The sequence below is a fragment of the Aspergillus pseudonomiae genome (assembly GCF_009193645.1).
Source record: "Aspergillus pseudonomiae strain CBS 119388 unplaced genomic scaffold BDV37scaffold_36, whole genome shotgun sequence".
In the NCBI taxonomy this organism is placed as follows: Eukaryota; Fungi; Ascomycota; class Eurotiomycetes; order Eurotiales; family Aspergillaceae; genus Aspergillus; species Aspergillus pseudonomiae.
In genome coordinates, this window is record NW_022476028.1 from 188,575 (window position 1) to 205,385 (window position 16,811).

Genomic DNA, 16,811 nt, shown 5'->3' on the forward strand with positions numbered 1-16,811 from the left:
GCAAACACCTCCAATAACGCCGCTGTTAGTCTACCTTAGGCTTGACTGATCGGCCATGTTTTACTATCTCTCTCTGCCAGATCGGTTTGGACGAATGAAACCGCCACCACCACCAAACTTTGATATCTTCTCACTCAGTGATTGCTTACTTGGATCGCCCTCCTCAATGTTGTGCTCGGAAGTTTGCTCTGGGTTTCGATTTGCCGGAGAGAGTGGGTGCGTTGGTTGGCGAGGAGTGCCAGTCAAGGTTGGGCTGCTCTCGTGGACAGGAGGAATAACGATCTGATTCCGGGATAAGATCTGACCCCAAGTGGTTGATGCAGCTGATGTGTCGCTCCGATCTGTCAAGGTAGAAACATGTTCTGTTTGGGTGGGCACCGTCACGTTTGTCTGAGCCGAAGCTTGAGAAGAACCAGTTCGGTGGAGCACCGCATCCCGATGCATTTGGTTTTGATTTGGGGGAGGGCTCGATGCTGCCGAGAGACTGTCGGTGGAAGCAGGGGACCGAGAGCGGCCGCTGCCCGTATTATCCTCGCCATTTTGGTACGTGGTAGGAGATCTCGATGATGAGGGGGTTGGATTGGCACGTCCGAAGCGGAATGAAAGTAGTCGTGATGGGCTGTGATCGGAGGCATCTGAAGCCCCCTTGAATTTGGGCAGCGTCCATTTTTTTGTGCTGGTAGAGTCTGCAGCCGGCTGGGTTCTTTCTCCAGTTTGGTGCGGTCCCCTGGAACTGCCAGCCTGAGTCGTGGTGATCTGCTCATGATCCTCGGCTACTCGTCCCGTTTTGTCCTTATTAAAGGCCCTGGCGACATTTGCGAGATGGCCATAGTATTGGTTCGCATATGCCGCCCACTTGCTGAACCAGGCGAGCTCTGGATTATCGAGCCTTCCGCTTAGATCACCCAACAGCTGCTCCGTGGTGGTCAGCGCCCCCTGGGTGATGTTGGACAAATCTTCCACTTTGGAGGTGTTGCGATCCACTTGCATCTTGAGCTCCAGCCACTCTTCTCGAGTGACAAAATCTTTCTCCAGGTGGAGGTTCATGTGTTCTTCGACTTGCACCGTCAGATCCCGCAGGGAGTTCTTCACCATCTCTTGCAGCCCCTCCAGGCCCTTCACTTTGTCCCTCACTTCTTTAAGGTCTGCACGGGACATATCTTTCAATTTATCTAACTCTGGGGCCAATCTTTCTTCAACGAGCTCATGTCGATCCATCAGCGCTTCCATTTTCTGCCGTATGAGGTGTACATCATCGCCATGACGGGAAGAGCTGGCGATCGCGCCCGTCACATAGTTTTCCAACTCCGGGCCATCCAGCTCCAGCGGCGAGTAAATAATATGCTTTGGGGACATCATCGCCAAAAGCTCCTTGGCACATACGGCTGCAGCTAGCGCAGCGTACGGCTGCCAGGCATCGTTCTTATGTCCATCCGCATAGTCGGAAACTCCCCGAATGGGGAGACAAGCGACGTTTGACATGACCCCAGTTGCCTCCATCTCAAAGCAAACCAGGTTCTCCTGCCTCGCAAGCCTGTCACGCACGTCTGCATTCTTCATCACCACGCTTGCCGTTCCGATGTTGCCTTGATGTATCCGAACGAGGTCACCCCGTCGCTGCTCGCGTGGATGCATTTTACTAATCAGCTCCGCTTTAGGCTTCAGGCAGTCGCAATCTCTCCCTTCATGTGTGTATCTCCATTCATAGAGTCGATCCTCGCTTGGCCGGGCATAGTCGCTTTGCCCGCTCCCATATTTGTCACCGATGCTCTCGATCCGCCGAGAAAGATCGATTGCCCTGGATCTCCGACGGCCCTCCAGACCGGTGATTGCCGTTAACAGGGTCTGCGGGGGACTCAAGATCTGGCCGGTTCGCACAAAGCCATAGTCCGTTTCTTTGCCGAACGCATAAGGGATCACACGAGTCCCCAGAACCACGTCGCCCAAGCGGAGATCACGCCCTAAAGGTATGCCCCCGCCGATTCCCACGAGGAGGACAAATCGGATCCGCGCAAATGTACTCTTCATGTTTTTGGCAGTCGTGCTCGCGTGGAGTTCGCCGTAGTGAGTCGCTGCCGGGACATTGATGACCACCGCATGCTCTCCCATGCGGCCCAAAACATACGACGTCCGATCGCCCTGGCCAGGGACGATATGGCTCGAGTCGTATTGCTCGTCCAGGACTGCCAGGGCTGCATAGTACTCTTCGGGGATGATGCAAATCCAACCGACCATATAGTCGGCTTGCGATGGGGATGGTTTGGCGACTGGTGGAGGAGGCATGGTAGGAAGCAAGTGGAAATCAGTTTTTTTTTTTTTTTTTAATATTATTTTATTATTTTTATTATTATTATTTTTTCTCTCTTTTTTTAAATCAAATGATGATTCTTCGGTACCAAATCAATATGAACCTGACCACCACCTTGCGGATCGATCGTCGCATCCGGTGGAGGAGGAAGAGGAGCCGTTCGAACGATCCCCAAACGCTCGGGGATTCCTCCATCCTTTATAACCGGGACTATAATTGACCAACTAAGCAACTAGCGCGAGCAATTCGGCTGAGTTAATCACTGTAGCATTCGGTATTAGCAAATGACCACCACATAAACTCTGTCTGCGCCAGTCCCATTTGCTTCTTCGTGGGTTGTGGGGATAGGGGCAAACATGACTCGCCCCGACCCGGCCGTTCAGCCGCAAGAAACCAGGCGAGGAGGGGATGAGAGAGAGAGCCTTGCAGTGCCTGACAAGCATAGTTCAAAGCTGGGCAGGGATAGCCTTGTCTACGCGAGGAGGGGTTTGCTTCCTCCTCTCTGCCGATCATCCGTTCATGTCCGGGCTGAATGTCGTGACAAGGCTGCTGGGTGGAAATACCAGGTATGTAGATCGTAATACCCAAGGTGCCCGATCGATGATGAATGGTCTCTAGCTTGGGCAAGGCTTGAGTTTATATGCTGTGGGGAGATGTAGTTAACCAATCATTATCCTGTTATATCAGATGGGTGGACATGCCCTGGCAGGATTTATTGTATATGCACGCCAAAGTTGGGTGGAGGCTGTCGTCTTGCTCTGCTGCTGATCTCTAGCTACATATTAGAAGGCTTCGATATACACCGATTCCGGGGAATTAGGGCATATAGAAGATCTAAGATAGCAGATTCTAAAGAGATCAGCAGCCAGGCTGGAAGAGATTTGCTTTGGAAATCCCGACATTATTAACAGTTTATATTCAACTGATTAACGTTGTACTAGTATATAGCAGACTGTAAAGCTTTCACAGAATATAATATAAGAAATTCTTCAAGAAACTGGATAGATACAAGAGAAATATATACAATATAGAACTATATCTCCGGGCCAGCTTAGAGCAACAATGCTAGGAAACACCGTTGAATCTGAACAAATTGACCTATACAACTTGCAGCTGACCGGAACATCTAATCGAGATAGCTAACTGAGAATTTCTACTTCAACATGTAGATACGCTGTCCATCGAACAGGAGCGTGCTGGCCCTAAACCCGCTCCTCGGCCGCGGATCTTTCTCGCTAGTCCCATACAAGACGTGTCTGCCACATGGTCCAACGTCTGGTCACGCATTCTACAAGTTTTCTAGAACAATGATATACGGACGAGTCTCCGGTGGGAGTCGATACTCTTCCTCCGCTCCGGTGTTTGGGCCGTATCACTACACACGGCGTTGGCAGCCGAAATCCGGAATTCACCATCTATAAATGAGACGTTGCCCATATTCCTAAGTAATGCCACCAACTCGACGCATTTTTCACATTTCATACCACTGGCAGGCGCCAACATGTCTAAAACAGTTTTGATCACCGGCTGCAGCCATGGCGGGTTCGGGGAGGCCATGGCCAAAGTCTACCACGCGAAAGGCTTCCAAGTCTTTGCAACGGTCCGCAACATGGCCAAAGCCGGATCGCTGGCGGATTATGACGGGGTTGAGATCCTCGAGCTGGATGTGACATCAGTCGAGTCGATTCGGCACTGTGCACAGACTGTTGCGAAACACACGGGCGGGCGACTCGATGTCCTGGTCAACAACGCGGGCGTGAACGCCATCGTGCCGCTTCTCGACGCCTCCCTCGACGAGGCGAAGAAGGTCTACGATACAAATGTGTGGAGTGTTGTTGCCATGGTGCAGGCGTTCGCCCCGATGCTCATGCAGGCCAAAGGCGTCGTGTGCAATATCAGCTCGGTGTCGGGCGAAATGGTGTTTGCATGGGCGGGTCCGTTCTCCTAGCTCTCTTCCTTTGCGAGGGCGGTCTGACTCTGATGAATAGGTGTATATAGTAGCTCTCGAAGCGCTGGCACGCGGATTTCCGAGACCCTGCGTCTGGAGATGGCTCCTCTAGGCGTGCGCGTCGTCACCGTCATCCTCGGCGGTGTCCAGACCAGTGGGAACGACCCGAACAATATCGCAGACTTGGAGCTGCCCCCCGGTTCGCAGTACCGGAAGATCGCATCGGTCATTGATCGTCATAAGAAGACGATGGTGCATCCGAACAAACAGAACATCGACATCGCAGCAAAGAACGTGGTGGACGATGTTCTCAACGGTCATGGCATATTCATTCGACGTGGCCAGGCTTCGACTCTTAGTTGGTTATGCAACACCTTTCTTCCCTACCGGCTTTTTACTTGGATGATTAATCGGGAGTCAGCTTTGGATCAAATCTGATGTCGAGGGAATTTTACATGATTTTGAGTTTTTCTTTAGTAAGATAGTTCCAATCGTGCTGTGGTGTATATCAACCCTAGTAAAACGGATTTCGGGGGCCGAAATCCGTTGTCATCATTTAAATGGGACGGAAGTCCGTGTTCTCCTCCGTATAACCAACATAAGCAGACTCTAAATGTCATCAACTTGGGTCATCTTTTGAGACTTCTGGCATAGCTTGTAACTGCTAATCGGTAATATGGAAAGACTCAACCCGATGATCGGAAATTCCAGCACCTATGGCCGTGCTTGTACAAACTGCTACAAGGCAAAGTGCCGATGTGTGCGTGCCCGGAGTGGCAGCGACTGTGAAAGGTTGACCTGACTAGACCTTGATGATGGCATTCAGCTAATTGTCTTTCCAGATGTCTCCGTCTTAAGAGAAAGTGTCAACCAACAGAGTCGGCTCGCAGGCGTCATGTTCCCATGGCCGAAGAGTCCGATGCGCGGATCGCTCGACTAGAGGACAAAATGGAGAGTTTACTGGCTGCCATGCAAACCTTCACCAGTTCCTTTGGCCCACTGGCTGAGGCTATTCAGCCCCTCTCTACGTCGAATGCTGCTTTAGAAAACATTCCGAGGACAGATTTCAGTGCGAGACCAGCCCTGTCGAGTGCCACTGTATCAACGTACCCAAATCCATCACTTCAGTCCCGTTCTTATGCAGCATCTCCCACTGCTTCACCACCGGATCAGCCGGATGAACAGTTGGAATATTTTCGAGCCCGAATGCTGCCATATTTTCCGTTCATCGACCTTACTGAGACGACGACCCACGATTTGCGCCAAAACAGGCCTTTTTTGTTACGAGCCATCCACACCGTCACAACCCTCTCGACCCAGGAGAGATTAATTCAAGTTGAGGAGTTGAAGCGCCTCATATTCACGTCTGCATTGCTCAAGGTTGAGTCCAGCATTGATATGCTGCTGGGATTACTGACGTACATTGCCTGGAGCACCGATCCCTTTCTCGGCAGAGCGGATCTAGTTTCTCGCCTCATGATGCTCGCGATATCATTGGTATACGATCTGCGGTTGTTCAAACCATCTTCACCGGACGTGCAAGTCATGATGGCTATCTCCCAGGGAGAAGCTGAGAAGCCGAGCCAACACCCGAACGCTGAAACGCTGAGTAGCTTATTCGAAAAGCAGCGGGCAGTACTGGCATGTTTCATATTGAGTTCCAAGTACGCATGCACCCTACTAAAGCCTCATTATTGACCAATACTACATCTAAGACCAATACCTAACATATGACCGTCGTAGTCTTTCGTCTCACCTTGGCCGCCAAGATGCCTTAAATTGGACGCCCAGAATGGAAGAGGCACTGCACATTCTCACACTCAATGGACCCAGCCCTACGGACAAGTTGTTCGTCTCGCAAGTACGCTTGCAACTGTTGAAGCAAAAGGCGGAGAATGTCCGGCAACGGGAGGACACAGAATGCGCTCACACAGGGACTGCTCCTGCTACGATCTCACTTCCGCAATTATTGTATCTCAAGACGCTACGCAAGCAGCTGCAAGAGCTCAGGTCTTCATTCCCGAGCGATCTTCCTCAAACAGGTCAGCGATTTTTCTAGCACATTCCCTGGCAAAGTATCCTCTCTACAGACTTATTGATGCCTCCATGATGATGATAGACATTCTCTATACTCACGCTCAATATGTCGAACTATACATAAACCAACTAGCTTTTTCCATGACACAGCCTCTAAATATCAGCGGACGACTGGGATTCGAACGCCTGGAGTGCCTATGGCAGTCGGTGGAAAACATCAAATCATGGCTGGACAGCTTCGGCGCCATCCACTGCTCTGAACTCATCGGTCAACCCTTTCACTTTTGGTCCCAGATGATCATGAGCCTCACGCTGCTGAAATATCTTTCGACCCTCCGAGACCCCGAATGGGACTGCCAAGCGGTGCGGAACGCAGTTCCGCTCATCTCGACGATTGACTCTATGCTACAGAAACTGGATCAGAGCAGCCAGCAGCCAGAGCTTCAATGCAACGACCATTTACTCCATTATATATCCAAGCTGCTAACACGATGCCGGCTGTGGGCGGAAGCCCGGTGGGACATGACTTGTCCGATGCAGGAAGTGAATGTTCTTAGGGCGAGGAACCCTGACGTACCTAGTCACAATTCCCAAATCCCTGACCTGGATCAGATAGCCTGGATGCAGTCGATGGATTTGGGGGATGATCAGTGGTTTGACGAGGTACTAAGTATACCCACGACGTTTGATTAGTGACCTGTCAGAGTTCATCAAGACTACTGTATTCTCACACTGCAGAGCTAGAGATTCCTGATACAGAAGGCAACCAAAAAGAATATTTGACAGAACCCGACATGATGAAGCCTTCCTAGAGGATTGGGCAGTTTGAGAGGATGCCAAATGCATAGCCACACTTTCACGTCAGGAGTCACAGGTCGATCTGTATAAGTTGACCTACATAACTTGCAGACGGCTGAGGAACCTCTTGCGAGATGCCTATCTCATGGACCACTTCGGATCACGGAAGGTTCGGCTGTGGGCATGCCCTAAAATCCGTTAAGCCCGGCCCCTGGCCCCATCGTGATGAGCACTATGAATTAGAGCGTATCAGACTAACACAGTGTCAACTCAAGTGCCGGGGATAGGCTCAGAAGGAGAATAGTGGCCCTTGGCAGCTGTGTGGAAGCGTATAAATATGGCTCCCCACTCATCCACCTTTCCGGGTCATATCTTCAGATCAATACCTACCATAAGCTACTAGTTTGTAACTTCAAGTTACCACGCTTGCATCCCACAAAATCCTACGATCATGACTCTCACGGTTCACCATCTCCACATCTCCCAGTCAGAGCGTGTTGTCTGGCTATGTGAAGAACTGGCTATCGACTATGAGCTGAAGACGTACAAGCGGGCACCACTCCTAGCCCCACCCGAGTACAAGGCTTTGCACCCCCAGGAGACGGCGCCCATCATCCAGGACGGCGACTTGACGCTGGCCGAGAGCGGCGCATGTCTCGAATATATCTGCCACAAGCATGGCGGGGGAAAGCTGTTTCTGCCCCCGACGCACCCAGCCTATCCCGACTTCCTATACTGGTGGCACTGGTCCAACGGCACCTTTATGCCCACCGTCATGCAGTCTATGTCGCTGCGCTCTCTCAACATCAGTCCGGATAGCTTCCCTATGACTATCACAAATACCCGGTTTAGGAAGGCATTCACGGCCCTCAATGAAAGACTACGTGACAACCAGTGGCTTGCTGGGAGCGAGTTTACGGTGGCGGATGTGATGGTCATGTTTGTGCTCACTACGGCGCGGTACTGGCTCCCCTATAGTCTGGAGGGGTATGAGAATGTGGTCAAGTATCTTCAGCGTGCTGCAGAGAGGGAAGCGTATCAGAAGGCTATGAAGAAGTGTGAGCCCGAGATGGAGCTAGCTTTGGGGGTCGACCCGCCGAAAAAGTAATAATCCTGCATAAATGTATACTAATCACCGCTCATGAGTAAGAACTAGAAAGCAATAAAACTCCACTGCCAACAAAGAACCATACTTCAGGAAGCGTAGTGCTTCTTATGGAAGGCCGCTGCTTCGTTGCCCGCTATCCTTCCAAAGACAACACACTCCAACAGTGACGACCCTCCCAAGCGGTTCTGACCGTGTAGACCACCGGTTACCTCTCCTGCAGCCCAGAGGCCCTTGATGGGAGCTCCATCCTTATCCAACACCTGACTGCGCTCATCAATCGTAGCGCCTCCCATCGTAAAGTGGGTGACAGGGGTGACCTTGCCAATATAGACCACCGAATCCGGCGTCACGTCCTTCAGAGTCCAGTTCCCGAAAGCTGTACGGCCAAACTCATCTGGTTGCTTTCCCGAGACAATGTCTGCATATGTCTTGACAGTTTCGAGCATCGATGAGCCAAGCTCATGCACGGTGGTTTTGCGCATCAGCCCTTTCCACAGATAGAATCCCATATGCGACCCCAAGGCGGCAGCGGTCCCTTCATCCAAGAGAAGGTTAACATCCCATTGACGCGCATCTGTCTCCAATGGTTTCGCCGAGCGCATGATAACATTCGTGATGTGCTCGCGAGTTTCCAACTCGTTCACGAATCTCTTCCCATTCTCCAAAAGGAGAATTCCACCCTCCCCACGGAGCGCCTCGGCCGCAAGAATCTTCACAGACGCTGAGGGTTCCTTCTCATCCACAAATCCGGTCGGATGGATTTGAACCTGCTCCATATCCACCAGCCCAGCACCTACATCCTCAAGGAGCGGCTGCGTTCCCTCCACAGCCTGGTTCGTCGAAGGTATCCCAGCCAAATCAGGCCGATACTTGGCCAGCAGTCCATGCGCATCGCCAGCAAATCCCCCGCTCGCAAACACCACCGGCCCATTCAGCGTAGTCGTTGTAGTGCCATCCTCCGCTTCACTTTTCTCCCCACCCGTATACTGCACCCCCAAGACCTCATCCGCCTCGCGCAACACCTTCGTAACTCTCGCCCCCGACCGCAGCTGAAACAGCGAACTCGCCTTCAAAGAATCCAAAAGCGCACTGACGATCGAAATCCCAGGCGGCCGCTGCCCGGCCCCCCGATGAGTCCGCGGGCGACTATGTCCCCCCAACCGACAAACCGTGCTCAAGTCGACGCCTTTCTCATCCGTGAGCCAGTACACCGCCTCAGCAGACGAAGCCGTGACGGTGGCCATAAGCGATTCCCGCCGTCTATGCTCCTCAGCAGGGGAATTCGCGAAGACACCTCCCGCCGACTTGACCGTGTCGGCGAGAAAAAGCTCCCGGGAGTCATCGGCATCCCCCGACTGGAACCTCGTCGGTGCACCGTTTATTCCCGATGAAGCTTTGATACTATTCCCGCCGGGTTTATCGGCCCTGTCGAGCATTATGACAGGGACTTGGTGTGAGATGAGCTGCGTCGCGGCTGATAACCCGGCCAGTCCGGAGCCAACCACGATCACGGGCTGGGGGTGTGTTAGTGGTGACGACAACGGGTACGCTGAGGTGGTCATTGTGGTCAAGAATCTGGTAATACTGTTTTGTATAGGGTGGAGTAGGAATTGGATTGGACGTAGATTCATATTCCAGTTGGCGAAATAGAGGGGGGTTATGACTGGTGTCGTGGCATGGATAATATAATATACGAGCTGAGCTGGTTTGGGGAGCACAAGAATCGTACGATATCAGATGCATACATCATTCCACCCGCGCGGATCTCGTTTGTTCCGTGCCACCCACGGTTCTGATGCAGGTCATTCCATGTTTTGTTTATTTTATTTCATATTTAGGTTAATTAATGTGACCGGCGGGGAATCTCTATTCTGGTTGGCCTGAGGCATTCAATTTATGTGGTTTGCCCTAACTGTATACCCTTGATGGTACCACGAGTTGTATACCTAGGAAATCCACATCAGAAGGTATACATCGAATCTATAGTCTCGATCTCGTAATTACTCTGTTTAAAACCTCAGTATACACTTACAGGACTCCTCTTTTAACGTAAATATTAATTAAGCTATCTCCCTCCACAGCATTATTATCAATGTTTCTTACGATGGGCAGCCTTTAGCTCTAAATATTAATTGACCTCAGTATTTATTTCCAAGCACTAGAAAAATGTAGGATATCATTAAAAAGTATTAAGAGCATATAGAATTTTCTAATCAGTTTACAACAATAATAGGAATGGTAAGTATGCTTGTAGAATTCTGTAAAACAAACTATACTTCAGTCACAGAGTGGCCGTAGTCTTGTTTTCCAACTTCGAAGAAACCTTTAGGGTACCTAATCTAGACAGCTAGTCACATTGCCCTCTGATGCGAATGAGCCACTATGAACGTGGTAGATGCTACAAAGTACTATAACTTAGCTGGCCGATATGGGTCTAACTGGCTTCGGTTTAGCTCCGAATTGCTTTCCGAATCCGGTAAGATCGTATTCGGACCAGCAGAACCAAATGGATCTCGATGGGCCAATCCAAGCCCTATCTTGCATGTAAAAGCCTCCACGTTGTGGCTGACGCTGACCCTGTCCGACGAGCATACCCAATTCAGTTGCATACCAATTTCTGCCTTGTATTCTCAAATGGCATATAAACACAATGCTCTTCCCCTTTCTCGCTGGATCCGGTCCAGTAATCCATCGCGTTTTATTCTTATTGAAGTGTCCAACTTGCCGAAATGTTTATAGCCGCAAAATATATACATCGAAAGATCAAATCCAGGAATCAAGATCCGAACAAGGATACCCCGAAGCCCGTTACAGAGAAAAAATCTTGCCCACACTCGCGACCTTTCCAGGTTGAGCTTAGGACCAGAGCGTCTGGTGAGAATCCTCGGACTTCTCAAGGTACAATCCCTTCAACTATAGAAGAGGATACGGTGTTAGTGCCTCAAAACTTGCCAAAGAGCGACGAAAAGTGTCAAGTCTGCAAGAAACAGAAGCATGATGCTCGCGTTTATCGATGGAAGCTCATCGCAGGGCTGTGTCTGCCGTTTATACTCGCCACATTGGATCTGACAATCGTCGCGACGGCGTTGCCATCTATAGCCTCCCATTTCAGTGCGTTTCCCTGGTCAATGTTGATCATCTTGGAGGGCTGACAGTCATTGTTGCAGATGAGTTTGACGAGCTAAACTGGATTGTTACTGCCTTTACCCTAACATCAACCACCTTCATCCCCATGTTCGGCCAATTCGCCGATGTCTTCGGCCGCGGCGAGACTCTCCATCTCTCGTTGTTTCTGATGATTATTGGAAGTGTGCTGTGTGCGGCTGCACAGACGTGGGGAATGCTTCTACTAGGAAGAGCCCTGCAAGGCGTGAGCGACGCCGGCCTGATGAACGTGGTTATGATCATCCTCTCAGACAAGGTGTCACTGAAGGAAAGCGCAAAGACGAAATCCCTCTTTACCCTTGTTGGGGGTATAGGTTACGCTGTTGGGCCACTTGTCGGCGGGTAAGATAATCAGAACTCCAAATTATAATAATAATTCGCTGACAGGCACTAGGTATCTAACAGATGTAAGACACATACGTGGTTCATATCATGCACCGGTAACTAACTGGGTCAGGCCAACTGGAGATACTGCTTTGTGATATCCATCCCTGTACGTTTGACCGTCTTGCTGTGAGACACAAGTTGCTGATTTAAGTAGATCGCTGTTATCGCCCATATACTCGTCTTTATTTTGTTGCGCAATGAACTTGTCGAAGGCACAATGTTCAAACAGGGCTCTCGACTGTCAGGGATTCTGCCAGCTCTGGCAACTGTCGATATTATCGGTTCCATCCTCTTCATCTTCGGTGTAGGACTTATCATTCTAGCCACTGCGTGGGGTGGAGCTACGTATCCCTGGTCAGCGCCTCAGGTGATCGCACCATTGGTAGTGGGCAGTGCTTGCTTCGTGCTATTTTTCGTCTACGAATACTTCCTCGAGCCGGGCCGGATATTTGCTCGAGTCTTTCCAAAGCAAGTGGCCATGCTCCCGTACAGCATGTTCGCCAGAAGAGACACGATTTGGCTAGCGATTGTGCAGTTCTCTACCGGAGCAGGTAACTTTCTTCATCAGTCTTAAATCGCCCGCAAGTATACTGACATCTGCAGCCATGTATTCCATTTTCTACTACATCGGAATCTACTTCTCCCTGGTCGAGGCATATCCAGCCTCAAAAGCAGGCGTGCAGTTACTCTACTACATCCCTGGAATGGGAGGTACGTACCTGATGTCCCTAGAACCAATTCCCCCCCAACTGACTCAACCGCTCCATAGTCGGTGTCTACATCGCCGTCTTCCTCTGCAACGTCTGGCCAGCCCAAAGCTTCTTCCCCCTTAACATCGGCACGATCATCAGCACCGTCGGCCTCGCCATGGTCGTATACGCCATCCACACACAAAACACCAGCCTAATCAACGGCATGATGGCGATCACCGGCGCGGGAACAGGGCTCCGCTTCATGCCCGCCACGTTGCACATGGTGGGTGTATGGCCGGAGAAGATCGCGCCCGCGCAGTCGTTGATGCGGTTCGCGCAGCCGTTCGGCGGTACTCTCTGCCTGACTATCATGGGCAGTGTTTTCAATAACAAATTCGCCCAGTCGTCGGTTGTGTCCGGGGGCGCCGCCGGTGGGGATATTGATGTCCATGATACGAACTCTTTGGCGTTTATTGCGGACTTGCCGGCTGATGCGCAGAGGAGCGTGAGGATGGCTGGGAAGGATGCGATTATGTGGGCTTTTATCGCTGTTTTGCCGATCATGGGGCTTAGTCTTGTCACTGGGCTGTTTATCGGTAATGTGTGGATTAAGCCCAAGCCGAAGACGGATGAGGAGCAGCGGAATGCGTTGCAGGATGAGAGCAGTCACAGTGAAGTGATCTACGTGCCGTATCTGTGGGCGTTGTTGAAGGTATTTCCCTTGTCCATCCTCACCCATCGACTCTCTGTAGCTGGCACTAACACTCTCCAGGGCAACATCGACGCATATAAAAAGACCAACAAGATCTTGCCAGAAAGCAACAGCAAGTCCGCCGATTTCAATAATTCATAAGACCCTTGCATTCAGGAACCCAAATAGATATAATATAGACACAATAGTTGCATAATCAAACAACATTCTACTACTAAATGGAGTATGGAAAGCCCCCCCTCATTAGTCCCCCCCCCGATACACAAACAGTTCGTAAATCACCTCAAAACACCCCCTACACCAGCCCACCCGAGCACAAACCCAGACAGCGCCTCCCCGAACACACCTCCCCCAAGCCACACATCCCGCCACGAGTCCTTTCTCCTCATCTCCCTCCCAGAAGCCCACACCATGCCCTTGTCATCGATCCCTTCGATCTCGCCCATGTTCGGCCCGGGGAAGAACACGCCCGCGCCCTGGCCCTTCGAGCGCTGCAGCAGGAAGACATGAAAAACACCAGACACGAGGACCGTCCCGGCCAGGTAGAATAGGAATCCCGTTGCGGACTGCAGGGCGAGGATACCGGCCGTTAGACCAAGGAGGAAGGAGGTGATGGAGTGGAGGTTTGAAAGAATCTATGTAGTTTTGTTAGCTAGCTCTTTCTCTCTTTCTCTCTCTCTCTCTCTCTCGCTCTTTTTCTTTCAGGTATATCCATCCATCGGACTCAACACCCCAGGACAAAGTCAGGGAACAACATACGCGGTTATTATGCTGCACCGACTCCGGGACCAGCGGATTGATCAAAAGCGAGATTTCCTGTTTTGTTGGCGGCATTTTCAATCCTCGTTTTCTCTTTTTAATAAGGCTTTCGTTCTTGGTGATTGGTAGAGTGGTTTTGCGGATAGAGTGCTTTTTTGTCTTCTTCGGAGCTCCTTGAAGTGAAGGCTAGCTAGACAGCCCCTGTTTCAAGATGGGAGTCGGTTCAATTAGCAGATATTAATCACAATCGTGAGAATTGGGGCTCGGGATCATCGCGGCTTTTGCTGATGATGTCGCGAGTTGGGGTGTATTCTGCTGCTTGGTTCCGCTTTTGGTGGGTCTGGGGCTTGCTTAGTCAGTGGGGTTGGTGCCTGAGGCTTGTTAGGGCTTTTGTATCTATAGTTGAAGTGAAGTACTTGTTTCTTTTGGTTGAGTTATAGGAGAGTTATGTAAAAAAAAAAAAAATAATAAAGCCAGTGTCCTCAATTTCTAGCCCAGTAGCTAGCTACCACTATCACTACTATCAAAACCCAGACTAAATCTCCAAACTGTGTCCCCCATCCTCCTACACCAGGATGCAAGTCACACCTGCTGAGGTCAATCACAGGCTACAATCAACCTTACCACAGCACTGGTTCCTTCCACTCTTCCAGATACAGTTATTGGCAGGTGCCTTAATATCGCACGGAATCTCCGTGAGATCGAAGGCCGTGCACATCTGCGGATCTTGCGAAAAGAAAGTAATGGCAGGCGTCAGAGAAGGACAAGCGGGACCGACACCCCACTCGACGCCTCCGAGACAGTACTTTCCGCATGGCCACTTGCTCAAAGAGAATTTGCCGGCTGAGGCGAAGTCCTTGGTCTTGCCGATGTGGGCGCCGTCCTTTGCGTTGTTGAGCCATTGGCCCTTGTTGGCGCCGGTTTTGACGTCGCCGTATAGGTCTCGGATGTACACTCCGTCCTGGGGGTTGACGGGCAGGTCGCCTTCACACTTCTCGTCGAGACAGAGCTGGAATTTACCGTAGTGGAAGTTCATGTCGTCGGGTTTGGCGTAGTAGATTCCGTCGGCGCCGGAGCCTAGGGTGTTGCCGTTGGGCGCGGTGAAGGTGTAGCATTTTCCTAGAAAGGGGGGTTCTATGAGTAGGTGGTTCATGTGAGGGGTAACAGGAAACTTACCAGATGTTAATCCGGAGGTGCAGACTTGCTTATGGCAGGCCCCGTCCGGGCCTTCGATCGTGTCTTTTGGACAGACACACTTGCCGTCGACAAGGACTTTGCCGTTCTCGCATACCGGTTTGCAGATCAAGCCGTCATAGATCTGCCCAGTTGGGCAGCACCTATAGCCGACTTCGCCGGAGCCAGCAAGGTCGTGGCCTTCGGCACAGCAGTCGAATGCTGTCTCGGGGCTACCCAGAAGGTTCAGTCCCTTCAAGCAGCAGGCAAAATATTTCTTGTCGCTGGTGAGAGTGGGAACGGCACCCGGTGCGGCACAGGTCTTGCTTGTTCTGCAGGTAAACCCGGGCTCGCAGTCGGGGTCATCGTACTCGATCTTGTTGTCGGTGATGACCACATCGGGGCCAACTTCGAATGTCGGGACATTCTTCTTGAACATCTTGGCCTGAATGGAAGAGACCTGGAAGAAAAGGACCAGCAGGCTGAGTTGAGAAGGCTTCATTTTGAAGAACAAAGAGTGGTATTGCTGATGAAACTGTGTTTAAGATGATGATTGTTGGAGCTCTGGAGTTGACTGAGCTGGATTCGTCGCTCTTCTTATAGGTTTGAGAGACTCTATATTAGGAATTGTTGTGAGCAGGACGTCCCCAGGCCATACTCTCAGCTCCACAACACCTCGCATCCTTCAGCTGTGAAGGTGACAGGATGTATCTGTTCATGGGAGGGTCAGCTGGAAAGACTTCGTCATGCCCAGTGCGTCGTCCCTGGTATAATGCTAGACGCTGATGAACAGAACCAATCGACGGCGACACTAGCTAGACGACCGTAGGGCCTTTTGCTTCATTCAGTCAGCCACGGTTGTCTATTTGTCACTATCACAGGGGTGCGTACTTGATGAGGAGAACAGGGGCATTGCTATAGCGGTCCGACTAAGATCTCCGTTTAGCCGGAGGGACTCTTAGAAAGTCCAGACCGATCCAAGGTTCTCTAACACTTAAAATGATAGAATGAGCATACAGAACACACCGTGCTCTCTACTGTAGCGTCAGTATCTGGAATCTCGTCTCTCCGTCGTGCAAGGACGGGACCTCTGACTACCAGAATGTCAGGAAAGGCCAGTAGCACCAGCGTTTTCCCTTCGAGGTTGAAGGTATGACAAGAACGGTATGCTTCACAAACCAAGCGCACTCTGGTCTTACTCCCACGCTAGTAGAAGTGACACAAGCACAAGCATAAATGCGAAGCGCCAACTGCAAAGCACAATCCAATGAGAGCCACGATGGCACAGCACATGAACAGGCTCAGCTTAGCTGCGAACCCATATTGCGTACTTCGGCAGGAACGGACTGTTGGTTGACTGGTTGCAACTGGAACATGGCTGCAGATTACTTCGGCAATCATCGCATGTACCCCAGACAACCTGTTTTTCTAGGAAAGTTGGGGTGGGATCCTTTCAAATCCCGCAAGCCACGAATCGATTGAATGGTCTTGAGGAACGACTTCTGCACGCTGTAGATCCCGCTTACTGGGCGAGATCCCTGCACAAGTCCGAAATAGTGGCGTTGGCAAAGACACTATTTACAGCCATCATTGGGCACCTGAGACATTACCTGCTATGGCTGTGTGAGGCTGGCTGAGGCGTCGGACGCTCCGGATTTGGCTGTCAATTTAGTTGTCGTGAATCAGGCTTCTAGTATGTGGTGACTATGCCCTAATTAGTGACA

The 16,811-nt window shown here is 51.0% G+C and overlaps 8 protein-coding genes across 8 annotated transcripts; 4 read left to right on the top strand and 4 right to left on the bottom strand.

The window, feature by feature from the left end:
* Positions 1-63: 63 nt before the first annotated feature.
* BDV37DRAFT_283456 (nucleoside phosphorylase domain-containing protein) lies at positions 64-2,283 on the bottom strand (the record flags this gene model as incomplete). The annotated part of the gene is made up of 1 exon (XM_032087293.1): positions 64-2,283. One exon carries the CDS (start codon positions 2,281-2,283, stop codon positions 64-66), a length of 2,220 nt encoding a protein of 739 aa, XP_031941094.1.
* Positions 2,284-3,809: 1,526 nt separating this feature from the next.
* Positions 3,810-4,694, top strand: BDV37DRAFT_283457 (SDR family oxidoreductase; the record flags this gene model as incomplete). Its single annotated transcript, XM_032087294.1, has 2 exons — positions 3,810-4,242; positions 4,297-4,694. The coding sequence occupies 2 exons, from the start codon at positions 3,810-3,812 to the stop codon at positions 4,692-4,694; spliced, it is 831 nt and encodes a 276-aa protein (XP_031941095.1).
* Positions 4,695-4,932: 238 nt separating this feature from the next.
* BDV37DRAFT_294280 (uncharacterized protein) lies at positions 4,933-7,264 on the top strand (the record flags this gene model as incomplete). The annotated part of the gene is made up of 4 exons (XM_032089606.1): positions 4,933-5,006; positions 5,099-5,920; positions 6,000-6,298; positions 6,376-7,264. 4 exons carry the CDS (start codon positions 4,933-4,935, stop codon positions 6,984-6,986), a joined length of 1,806 nt encoding a protein of 601 aa, XP_031941096.1. The 3' UTR covers positions 6,987-7,264.
* BDV37DRAFT_127392 (glutathione S-transferase family protein) lies at positions 7,265-8,242 on the top strand. Its single transcript, XM_032078676.1, has one exon. The coding sequence runs from the start codon at positions 7,543-7,545 to the stop codon at positions 8,197-8,199; it is 657 nt and encodes a 218-aa protein (XP_031941097.1). The 5' UTR covers positions 7,265-7,542; the 3' UTR covers positions 8,200-8,242.
* Positions 8,243-10,008, bottom strand: frdA (putative FAD dependent oxidoreductase). Its single transcript, XM_032078677.1, has one exon. The coding sequence runs from the start codon at positions 9,828-9,830 to the stop codon at positions 8,286-8,288; it is 1,545 nt and encodes a 514-aa protein (XP_031941098.1). The 5' UTR covers positions 9,831-10,008; the 3' UTR covers positions 8,243-8,285.
* A 728-nt stretch (positions 10,009-10,736) lies between these two features.
* mfs56 (putative MFS multidrug transporter) lies at positions 10,737-13,318 on the top strand. The gene is made up of 8 exons (XM_032082063.1): positions 10,737-11,310; positions 11,367-11,706; positions 11,759-11,771; positions 11,822-11,857; positions 11,906-12,302; positions 12,355-12,462; positions 12,521-13,155; positions 13,216-13,318. The coding sequence occupies exons 1-8, from the start codon at positions 10,929-10,931 to the stop codon at positions 13,294-13,296; spliced, it is 1,992 nt and encodes a 663-aa protein (XP_031941099.1). The 5' UTR covers positions 10,737-10,928; the 3' UTR covers positions 13,297-13,318.
* A 115-nt stretch (positions 13,319-13,433) lies between these two features.
* BDV37DRAFT_283462 (EMC6 family protein) lies at positions 13,434-13,989 on the bottom strand (the record flags this gene model as incomplete). Its single annotated transcript, XM_032087295.1, has 2 exons — positions 13,434-13,790; positions 13,915-13,989. 2 exons carry the CDS (start codon positions 13,987-13,989, stop codon positions 13,434-13,436), a joined length of 432 nt encoding a protein of 143 aa, XP_031941100.1.
* A 526-nt stretch (positions 13,990-14,515) lies between these two features.
* On the bottom strand, positions 14,516-15,589 carry BDV37DRAFT_283463 (cysteine-rich secreted protein; the record flags this gene model as incomplete). The annotated part of the gene is made up of 2 exons (XM_032087296.1): positions 14,516-15,033; positions 15,091-15,589. 2 exons carry the CDS (start codon positions 15,587-15,589, stop codon positions 14,516-14,518), a joined length of 1,017 nt encoding a protein of 338 aa, XP_031941101.1.
* Between the last annotated feature and the right edge of the window lie 1,222 nt (positions 15,590-16,811).